Source organism: Tyto alba, unplaced genomic scaffold (assembly GCF_018691265.1).
Source record: "Tyto alba isolate M040663 unplaced genomic scaffold, T.alba_DEE_v4.0 Super-Scaffold_7, whole genome shotgun sequence".
Lineage (NCBI taxonomy): Eukaryota > Metazoa > Chordata > Aves > Strigiformes > Tytonidae > Tyto > Tyto alba.
This window is the reverse complement of record NW_024881328.1, coordinates 10,925,443-10,936,737: the sequence shown is the minus strand read 5'-3', so window position 1 is coordinate 10,936,737 and position 11,295 is coordinate 10,925,443. Positions and strand designations below refer to the sequence as shown.

The window sequence follows — 11,295 nt, the reverse complement described above, 5'->3', positions numbered from 1 at the left end:
GCTCACAAAGGCTACGTGGCTAAATGGGATATTGATAGTGTCCTAATTAGAATTTAATTAAGTACCCACGCTCGCTTTTGGGATAAAGATTTCAATTTTGCTAACTTAAATATAAATAAACCCAATTTCGGTGCGAGTAAATGATATGATATTGTGAATGCAGGGGGGGGTTAACATTCATTTAATTGCGGATGAAGCTCTTGATTCCAGGGCTGATTGTGTTCTGCCAGCTATTATTTTAGGGGATTATTGTGTGGCTGGAGGTAACAATTCGGCAATGTTTCCCCGCTACGGAAAATAACCGAGTGTGCCTCGGCGGTGTGGGCACACACACGCCGCCCGGGCACCCGGGGAGCTGCTGCCGGGCACCCAGAGCTGTCTCCTTCGATTCCCGGTGCCGGTCGCCTCCCGAAAGCGGAGCCCCGGGCCGGGCCGCCGTCCCCGGGTCGTTCCCGCGGAAGAAAGCGCGGCCGCCGGCGGGGCGAGGTGGGGGGGGGGGGGAGTGGGGGGGGGGGGGGGGCCGCCCAGCCCGCACGGATGCGCCGAGATACAGACACATAGAGATATCGCTCGAGGTGTTATTTTGAGCACGCACCCACGCACATATAGGATAGATAGGCGGCGGCACGTGACGCGGCCCGGCCCCGCGGAGGGGCGCGGAGCAGCGCGGAGAGGGGCGCGGAGTCCGGCGCGGAGCCCCGCGGCCTCCCCGGCCCCACCGCGGCCCTGCCGCCCACCGGTTCGGAGGCGGGGCGGGAGGGGGAAAATGTGGGTTTTCGGTAACGTTCGGAAGAGAAAACGCCGGGAATTGCCGTCCCCGCAGCCCCGGGGCACGGCCGCGGGCTGGGGAGCGGCTCCGGGCCGGAGCAGGTGCCTGAGCCCGGCCGGGGAGCGGCGGCGGCGGCTGCGGGCGGCCAGTCCGCCGAGACACCCCCCACCCCCGGTCCTGCACAGCGTGGGGTGTCTTGGGACCCCCACGGCTCCGTCCCCCTCCGTGTGAGCACCGGCACTTGCCTTCCGCGGGGCAGCGCGGCTGTGCGCGCCGGGGAGCGCCCGGAGCCGCGGGGAGGAGGCGGCGGCGGCGGCGGAGGCTGAGCCGCCCTCCCTGCGGCGCTGGGCTGCGGGCCCCGGCAGTCTCACAAACCCAAAACTGGGCTCTGGGCATTTCTATTTTTTTTTTTTCCTGTAAATTAATATTTTAGAAAGCGGCATCAGTCGTCAAAAAGTGCCTTTTTCTCCACAGCCTTTAAAATCTTTAAATTTCCCCTCCGCCTCAACACACGGCCCGAGGTGCTCTCTCTGTGCCAGGCAAAAAAAAAACAACAAAACAAAAAACTCAGTCCAAACCAAAAAACAAAACCAAACCCAGGGGAAAAAAAGCCCAACAAACCGAACCCAAACAAACAAACAAACAATCATCAAAAAGCAGACGAGGAAATATGATACGAATTCAGCTATGAGCTGGCGGCTGATGTGCTTCATATTCCGAAAGAAAAAAAAAAAAAACAAAACACAAACCAACAAACCAATAAAGGAACAAACCAGCCGAGCGGCTGCAGCCGTAAGCTCAGCTCACCCCGGCGGTGGCTCCTGCCTTTATTATTATTTATTATTATTATTTTCATTTTTTATTCCTCAAAAAAAAAAAAAAAAGTTTCGATTCCGGGCAACCCCCTGCCCACCCGCCACCTCTCCTCCCTGCCCAACCCCGCCGCGGGAGAGGAGAAAATAAAAAGAGGAAAAAGAGCACCCACAGTATTTGGGGAGGGGGGGAAGGATTTATTATTGAGGGGGCAGTAGGAAAGCGGCCGGTGACCAAATTCCCCGCCACCCGCGGCGGCCCGCGCAGGACACGGCGCGGCTGGAAGAAGTTGCTTACGGCTCTGGTGGGGGTGGGGGAGGGCGCCTGTACACGCGTGTAGGTGCGGGCGCGGCACCCCCCGCCCCGTCGCGGCGCTCCCGCCGCCCGTCCCGTCCCGTCCCCACGCGGTATTTATGGCGGCGGCCCGTCGGGCGCCCATTGGGCGCGGCGTGGGGTGTCAGCGGCGGCGGAGGCGCGCCATTGGCCGCCCCCACGTGCGGGGCCGCCTCACGTGCTTCCGGTGCGAGTGAAAAAAGTGTGGCTGAGGGATTTTTTAGGGAGAGTTTGTTGCACGGACCGGAGCTGTCAGAGATTTGGCCTTTTTTTTTTTTTTTTTTTTTTTTTTAGGGAAGAAAAAAAAAAAAAAGACCCAACAAACAAGGGGAAAAAAAAAAAAAGAATTAAAAATAATAATAATAAATTGGCCCGGGCGGCGTGCAGCACCAGGCTGGCGGGGAAGGGCTCCGGCAGCCCGCGGCGTGGGCAGAGCGCAGCGTGACAGCGGGGCAGCGCGGAGCCGCTGCGGCGGCGGCGGGGAGATGGGCAGATTTTGACGGGTTTTCGGGGGGCGGGTTTTTTGGGGGGCGCCGCGGTGCTGCCGCACACCTTTTTGGGTTTGGTTTTTTCTTCTTTTTTTTTTTTTCTTTTTCTTTTTTTTTTTTTTTTTTTTGGTGGTGGAAATATAAGCTGATCGGGAGAAGGGGGAAAGAGTGTCTCCCCGGTTTTGGATTCATCCGTGCGAGGGGGAGAAAAAAAAAATCTCAGCTCCAGCCCAACAAGTGGATTTTATTATTTTTTCTTTTCTTTTTTTTTTTTTTCTTTTTCTCCTCCCCCCCCCCCCCCCCCCTTATTTTTTCAATTTTTCCTCCCCCTTTTCCACCCTGCCACCCACCGGCAAAGTGGGGTGGGCGTAAAGTGGGTGGGTGGGGGGGAAAAGAGGCAGCGATCTCCGTGGCGGGGGCTGAGCATGGAAGAGCCGCCGGAGGGGCACAGCCACCGAGACGCGGCGCCCGGCCCGGCGAGCAGCGGCAGCGGCAGCGATGGCGAGAGCGTCCCCGTGTCCCCCAGCCCCGCGCCCGCCTCCCCCGCCGCGCCCTGCCCCCTGCCCCTGCCCCGCCGCCGCCACCCGCCGCCCCCGCCGCCGCCCCCGCCGCCGCCGCCCCACCGCACCACCAACTTTTTCATCGACAACATCCTGAGGCCGGACTTCGGCTGCAAGAAGGAGCCGCCCGCACCGGCCGGCGGCGGAGGAGGAGGAGGAGGAGGCAGCCGGGAGCGGGACGGAGACCGGGGGCAGAGCTCAGGTAGAGAAAACGTCAACCCGCTGCTGGCCCGGCCGCCCAACCCGCCCTCCCTCCTCTGCCCGGACTCGAACTGCCGTCCCGACGGCTCCGCGCCGCCGCCGCCGCCGCCCGCCGCCGCCAAACCCAGTCCCGCCGCGGCGGCAGCGGCGGCGGCGGCGGCGGCGGCGGCGGCGTCGGGGGCGGCCAAGCCCCCCGCCGACGGGGGCGAGACTCACCCGGCGAAGTACGGGGAGCACGGCAGCCCCGCCATCCTCCTCATGGGCTCTAATAATGGAGGACCTGTTATAAAGCCCGACTCGCAACAGCCGCTGGTGTGGCCTGCCTGGGTCTACTGCACTAGGTATTCAGACAGACCGTCCTCGGGTAAGGAACCGCGGCGCATCTGGGAGCTGTTAAAATCGTGACAAGGTCGCCCCCCCCCCCCCCCCCCCCCCCCGCCTCCCTTCCCCTCTTCCCCCCTTTGCTTTGGCTCCCGGCCTGCTGAGGACCTCGCGTGGGGAGGCGCGGGGGGGATGGGGTGGGGTCCTGGGTCACCCGGGGCGAGAGGAAACGCGTTCCCCCCCCCAACCCCCCCCCCCCCCCCCCCCCACTCCACACACCACCACCCCTCCTTCCTCCTCCGAGACTCCCAAATTTGAATGTGACGGCAGGCCCCCGATTCGGCCGCGTTTCGATGCGGAGAAGCCGGCGGGGAGCGACCCCGTCCCCCTGCCCCCCGCCCGCCCTGCCTTGCCGCAGCCCCGGGTGTTCCGCAGCGCGGCGGTGTGGGGTGGCAGCGCTGCGCAAAAAGGCAACGGATTCGGCTGCTCCCGGGTTTTGCGGCTTTTTCTCCCCTTTTTTTTTTTTTTTTTTTTTTTTTTTTCCCGGGTGCTGGTGGCTTTTCGGGGGTGGCGGAGGGGGGAGACCTGAGCCACATGTTGAGCGGCTGATGGAGGTGCGGGGGGGAGTGGTGTGTGGGGTGGTGCCTTCTCAGAAGAAGAAAAAGGGGTTTTTTTTAGGAGGGTGGCGGAACGGCTGTTTATGGGGGCCTCTGCAGCGAGGCAGGGCCAGGCAGGCCCTTAGGCCGCGCATTGCCGCGGGAGCCGGGGCTCCCGGCCGCGGTTTGGGGCCCGGCTCTCGGAGAGGGGACGTGCCTCTGCCCCGGGGCCGCCCCGGTGGGAGCCTCCCGCTCGGCTCTCCCGGCCCCCGGCCCCCTTTTGCCACCCCCTTCCAAGCTGTTTACACATACCCCCGGATGCCCTCGGCAGCCTCTTATTTTTTCCTGTAATTTTTTATGAAAGAAGCGGAGGGCGAGGAGAGGGGATTCCCCCGTGGTACCCCAGGCCAGCATCCAGGGACCAGCCAGCGCGGGACGGGGCCGGGCTGGGGACCCTGTGCCGGCCCGGGGGGCGCGGGGCCGGTCGCCCAGGGGCCGCTCTGGGACGCGGGGGGGGGGGGGGGGGGGGGGGGGGGGGGGGGGCGGCTCTACCCGGCCCCGCTCGGCGCTGCCCGGCCTGGCTGCTCCCCGCCGGCGGTCAATGCCACGCTATCGGCCGAGCCATCTCCATCCCCCCGTTATTGACACGTCCAGCGACCTGAAACCGAGAAAAGCCACTTTGATTGACTCGGGTGATTGATGGAGTGATAGAGCTGTCAGACGGCGCGGCCCTCGCTCCCGGCCGACCCGGCCACGGGTGTTTTGCTACCGATTCCCAGGGCCGCCGTGCGCCAGGCGTTTTGCACTTGCGCCTTTATTTCCTTTCCTCCCCTTTCTTTGGGCAGGGGGGATTATTTCTGCATGTCCTCCCCGAAGCTTCCTTGCTCGCCCCAGCCCGGAGGGGAGAAGGGCGAGGGGAGGCTGGCTGGGCTCGCCCGCCCTCTTTGTTTTGCTCGGAGCTGCCCGCCGGCCCCGGCTCCGGGGATGAGCGGGCTGCGGCGAGCGGAGGCGCCGGCACCCCGCTGCAAGGTGCCGGGGCAAAGCGCTTTACTCCCCGCACCCTCCGCTCCTCCGCCGGTCGAGCCCGGGAGCATCCCACCGGGCCCCGTCCCTCTCCCCCGCCGGCAGATGCCGCCGAGCCGCGGGGAAACCCCCCGCTCTGGGGAAGGGCTGCGCCGGGAGAGGAGCTTTCGGCCTACTCGGCGGCCGGGAGGCCTCGCCGGCTCCGGCTGCGGCTGCTGCTGGCGGGGGGCTGCGAGCCCGGGGCCTCCCGCCGAGCCCGGCAGCTGTCGGGGGATTTTCGTAGATCATTTTCTCCAGGGCTCCCTCCCTTCCCCTCTCCTCTTCTTTCTCTCCGGCCCGCCGTGCAAAGGACCGGGGGCAGCCTCCTGGCCGGGCGCTGCCCCCGGGATGTGCCCGGGGCCCGGGCTGCTTCCCCGGCGAGCTCCGTGGTTCTTCACCTGGCCCCGTCCCGGCCTGGGGACGGAGCGGCGGCAGCGTGGGGGTGGAAGGGGGCGGGGGGGGGGCACTGCTTTCATCTGGGGTTCCTGGGGGTAACTGCAGGCGAGGCCGGGGGTCCCCGGCAAGGATCGGCACCGGAGAGCCCGGACGACCCGGGCGACGGCGGGGCTCCGGGGGCTGGGCCGGGCCTTGCGGAGGGGGCTGTTGCCCCTCTAAAAGAGACCGGGACAGCCCCCTGCCAGGCTGCTGTTTCCAGCGGCTCCCTGGTGCCGGGCCGCGGGGACCCTCGCCCCCCCGCGCTGCCCGGCGGAGCCGCTGCCCGGCCGGCGGGCCCTGGCCCCGGGCCGTGCGGAGGGACAGCGACCGGTCCCGGAGGCGCGAGCGGAGCGGGTCCCCGACGTGTGTCGGGGCGGGGGGCGAGCGGGGCGCCGCTCCCCTCGGCGGGGCCGGGGCTGCGGGGGATGCGCGGGCGGCGCGGCGCGATCGGCCCCGGCCTCTCCCCCCGCCTCCGTCCCCATCCTTCCCTCCGCCGTGCCGTGCCGGGGCGGCGGGGCCGGGGTTGGGGAGTGGGAGAGGGGTTGCGGGGGCATGTGGGGAGGGTGGGACGGGACACACGGGACCGGCAGAAATTCGCCCGTCGGCCATTTTTCCGGCGGCCGGCGGGGCGGGGGGCGGCGGTCGGTCGGTCGGTCGGTCGGTCGGTCGGTCGGTCGGTCGGTCGGTCGGTCGGCGGCGCGGCCCTGCCCAGCGGCGTGTGTGTGCCCTGCCCGCAGGCCCCCGCACCAGGAAGCTGAAGAAGAAGAAGACGGAGAAGGAGGACAAGCGGCCGCGGACGGCGTTCACGGCCGAGCAGCTGCAGCGGCTGAAGGCGGAGTTCCAGGCGAACCGGTACATCACGGAGCAGCGGCGGCAGAGCCTGGCCCAGGAGCTCAGCCTCAACGAGTCCCAGATCAAGATCTGGTTCCAGAACAAACGGGCCAAGATCAAGAAGGCGACGGGCATCAAAAACGGGCTGGCGCTGCACCTCATGGCCCAGGGACTCTACAACCACTCCACCACCACCGTTCAGGACAAAGAGGAGAGCGAGTGAGGCGGCGCGGCCCCCCCAGCCCTGCGCCGCGGCGCCGGCCCGCCGGCCGGGAGGCGGACAGGTGCTCTTTAAAAGCAGATCTATTGTCTATCCATAGTATAAGGACTCCGATTAAGAAAAAAAAAAATAATATGAACACTTACAAAAAAAAATTATCTCTATATAGCCAAACAGCATATGACCTTGTATATATTTAATTTCAGGTAAGAAATATGTGTAGCGATCTCTATTTGCTGGACAGTTTCTCTCTCTCCTTCTCTCTCTTTTCCCTTCTCTTTTGTTCGTTTGTTCGTTCTGTTTGCTTTCCTTTTTTAATTTTTTTTTTGTCGATGTCTGTTGCTCCTGTTTTACAGTAAATGTCCGACTTTTCTGATCTTTTGTTTGATCTTATTTTTTTTTGTGTGTGTGTGAATTTCTGTCTTTTTTTTTTTTTTTTCCCGAGGAAAAAAAAAATTCTGATCCACAGACTGCGAGACTGAACCCGCCGCTACAAGCCAAAGATTTTATTATGTTCAGAAATCTGTAGTCTGAAATAAAGTGTAGACTGTGTTCAGGATCCAGGCTGGCTGTAATTCTTTATTTTAGTGTATGGATGTTTGTATATATATATGCATAAATATAAAAAATAAATATATATATACATACACGATACGCTGTGTATATAGAGCCATTTCAGTGGCAGATTTAGGTTTTCTTTTCTCTGGATCAGTGCAGCAATTTTTAAACTGTTCATCCCTTGTTTAAAGCCCTGAGACATTCGATTTTTTTTTTTTTTTTTTCTTTTTTGCTTTTTCTACTCTCTTAAAAAAAAAAAAAATCTCTTTGGCTGTTGCGGTCGTGCCTCGCCTCCCTCACCTCCCTTTTTAACAAGAAATAAAAACCACCTCGTAATAATAGTAATAATATATCACCAGCTCATACAGGAAAAATGCCTGAAACCGTCTGGACGCTTAGAGCTCCGGGATGTGTTGAAAAGGGATTTGCCTGACAGCTCCTTGCCTCGCTCCGAGAGGGTTTGCTCCCGTTCCGGCTCTCCAGCGAGGAGCAGAGCCGCGGCGCGGAGCCTTCGCCGCCCGGCCCTGGGCGCTGCCCCGTCGCTCCCCGCCTCTGCCCTCCGCTCCCCCTTTCACGGCTCGGGCTCACGTTTTCCCGTGTGCGTGGGAACCCTGGGGTCGCGGGGGGTCGGCGGCACGCCGGGACTCCCAGCTGTGCCCCCCCCCCCCCCCCCCCCCCCCCCCCCCCGATCTGCTTTTCCACCCATCCTGGTTAAATTCGGCTGCTCCCCGGCCCGGGGGCGTCCCTCTTCTCTGCCGGCCCGGGGACACCGACGAGCCCGAGTGGGGCTGTGCCCGTGGCTTTGTCCTCGGGGCCGTCGAGGGCCGCAGTGCCCGGGCCTGGCGCCCAGGCGGGCCTTGCGTGGGGCCCCGTGGAGCCGAGGGCGGGCGCTGGGGGTCCACTCCTCGCCGACCGCGCAGAAACCAGGCGCCGGGACGGGTGGAGAGCCGCCGGGCTCTCCGACGGGGCCGTCTGTCGGCTTTTCCTCTCCTTTCTCTTTCTTTCTCCTCCTCTGAATCCCCCTCCGAGGCCCGCAGCCGGCGAGGCGGAGGGGAGAAGCGGGCAGAGCTGGAGCCGGGGTGAGACCCGAGCCAGGGGACTCCGTCTCCTGCATCTCTCCGGAGAACGAGGCAACGCCGAGGCCATGGCCCGGGGGAGTGGGACCGGGCGGGCTGGGGCGCGGAGGTGGCCGAGCAGCCCCACACCCGGCTGGCCCATCCTGCAGCTCTCCTCGTCTCCTAGCCCCGTCGGAGGCATTAGGGCTTTTCCGTCTATTCGAGGAGAAAGGGAGCAGAGGGACAGCGGGAAGTGGCCTCTGCCATTTTTGTTTGCTTTTTAACTATTTCTGTTTAGTGCTTCAGTTAGATGTCACCGACTGGGGATGGAGGCGCAGGCCGGGACTGCCCAGCCCAGTGAGACCCTCTTGCCTTCCTCACCCGCTGCCAGCGGGGCAGGACCCCTCCTCCACTCCACCCCACCCCAGCGCATCCCACCCCAGCGCATCCCACCCCAGCGCATCCCACTCCATCCCCGCCCAGCCCAGCCCTCCTCTGCCCGCTGAGGGCTCCGCTCCTCTCTGCAGGCCGAGGAGCAGGGAATACTCGGAGGATTTAAATAAATGTTGTACAGCGCCATCTAAAGTTCTGCGTTCCTTTCTCCCTCTCCTCTTTTCGATGGGATTGAAACATAAACTCAAATCTTCCGCACCGAGGAAAAGAAACCGTCCTTCTAAGTGCGAGCGGCACTGCTCGGGCGGGGAAGCGCTCACCGAGAGCCCGGCCTGGCGGGGGCAGCTTCAGGTTTTGAGGGGCTCATTCAGACACACACCCTCCCCCCAGTCCCCCTTCACTTGTTGTTGTCGGCCGTGTCCCCCGTGTCGTGCCATCGTTCCCCCCCCCCCCCCCCCCCCCTTCCAATCTCAGTTCAACTCTCCGCCATATACCCGACGCCTCTCCCCTGGAGCTCTACAGGCAAAAAACGTCTTTTCTTCCTAAAAATCGGGTTATGACGCTCCCTGAGAGCCTTCCCCGGCCGGATCCGTCCCTGCCCTGCTGAGGGGACAGGGCACCGACCGACTGATTTTCCCACCCGCGGGACACGGGTGATGCTAATGCTTGGCTGTCAGTGCTGCGCCGAGCTGGGGTGCCGGGCCCCCCACGCCGCCCCCCGCCCCGCCGCCACCTCTGGGTCCGCTGCCTACCTGCAGCCGGGGACAGGCTCCCGGGCGCGGGGGTCGACGGCAGGGTGGGGATCTCCGGAGGAGGAGGAGGATGTGGATGAAGAGAGCTTTCCTCAGCTGCGGGGTGTCCAGCCAAGCTCAGCTGGGCTGGACAAGTCAGGAATAAAGACGCCGGGGGAAATATAGGGAAGATTAAGGGGAGTCTAAAGAGGATTATTTAAACAAATCAGGCTTTTTAATGTAATTATGCTTTTAGGATTTCTGGGCGAGTGCAGCTGAGCAGGGCGTATGAGGGGACCGGCGCAGGCCGGCGTGGCCCAGGTCTGCCCTCGCTGGCTCCATGAGTGACTTCAGTCCCCCGTGGGTGCCGGGTGCAGGCAGCCCCACGGGGGACGATCTCCGGCCGGCCGGCAGTCGGGGCGGGGGACCTCCCCCCGGGGCTCAGCGCCAGCCCCGCGGTGGGCTGCGAGGAGCCGAGAGGTAAGAGCAGGAGCCACAACCTCCTCCCCGTCGGAGGGGGACCAGGTGTGCGTGGGGCTGTGGCGGGGGACACGCACCGGGGCCCCCGGCCGGATTGCTGGGGGCTGGACAGTGCGGCTGGGGCCGGGGAGCTCAAGCCCCTGGAGGGGGCACCCACAAGCCCAGGCGGAAAAGCCCTGGAGGAAAAGAGGGACCTCCTCCTCCCTCCCTGCCGTGGGGGTCGGCTCCTACGCACCCTGGGGAGGCAGCAGCACGTTTGCAGGGTGTGAATCTCAGCCAACACCCGACAGACGACCCCCCGCCCCCCCTCTCGCCCCCCCCTCGCTGGTGGAAGGACGCACGGACGCTCATTTCTCCCTCCAAAACACCCGAGAGCAGGGCACAACCGCTTTCAGGATCCCGACCCCGGCCCGACCACCACCCCCCGGGCGGGGGCGGCCCGGCAGCCTGCTGCTTTGCATATGCAAATGAGGCGCGGGGGAGGAGGGGAAGGCCACGCGTGGTCCCCCCCGTCGGTCCCCTCGGGCCGGGGCGCAGATCCCGCTGCCTCCTGTCACGGAGCTTGTTCCTTTGTGCCGCCTTTCGAGGAATCAAAGCAGACACGGTTGTGACACGTAGCCCGGCAGGTCAGAGGTCAGATTTCACAATCCCAATTACAATGATTTCTAATGATGTTTATCTTGCGGGCTCCGATGGCTGGGAGCTTTACAAGAGGGCTCTGCTCCCCTCCCCTCTGCTCGGAGGGCGGTGGGTGCGGAGGGCCCTCGCCTCGGCTCCGGCCGGGGGGAGATGCGCTGCCCCCGGGCACCCAGCGCCGCACCCACCTCGCCGAAGGGCGCTGGAAGCCGGACGGTGATGCCGGGGGGCGCTTCGGGGGTCCGACCCCGGGCTCCCTTCTTACCCCACCGGCGGTGCTCGAGGCCACGCAGGAATTAAGCGAGTGAATATCACAGTGGCTCACAGTGAATTTAACCAAGCGCTGCACCTCTCCCGCCCCGTCGGGTAAGGTCCGAGGCAGCGCTAACAAGTGACTAAGCGGAGGTCGGAGCTCTCCTCGCCAAACAGGCGCTGGTATTTGTTCGGAGCCGATCGTGGCTTGGAGGGGCTGTAGGGACCGGCCTTGCTCTGGCTGTCCTCCCCCCTCCCACGCCGCCCCCGGAGCCACCGGCGGAGTCCCGGGGGGGGCGGCGGGCGGTCCCGGCGGGGGCTCACTATGCGCCACCGCCCCCCGGGAGGGTCCCGGCAACGGGAGCACGGCCCGCAGCACCCCTGAACTCCGCGGTTCCCAATTCTTGTCGGTGAAACCGGTTCGATTTAACTTTTATTTTCTGTTACAACAAATAAATGCAGAGCGGCGATCGGATCAAAACACAACTCAAACGGTTTCCGATTAAATCTAAAGCTGTTTGGTAAAAGCTTTGCCGAAAGGCGAAGGGATGAAATTTGGAG

The 11,295-nt window shown here is 63.6% G+C and overlaps 1 protein-coding gene across 1 annotated transcript; it reads left to right on the top strand.

The window, feature by feature from the left end:
• Positions 1–2,512: 2,512 nt before the first annotated feature.
• EN1 (engrailed homeobox 1) lies at positions 2,513–7,188 on the top strand. Its single transcript, XM_042784143.1, has 2 exons — positions 2,513–3,528; positions 6,316–7,188. The coding sequence occupies exons 1-2, from the start codon at positions 2,829–2,831 to the stop codon at positions 6,630–6,632; spliced, it is 1,017 nt and encodes a 338-aa protein (XP_042640077.1). The 5' UTR covers positions 2,513–2,828; the 3' UTR covers positions 6,633–7,188.
• Positions 7,189–11,295: the final 4,107 nt, after the last annotated feature.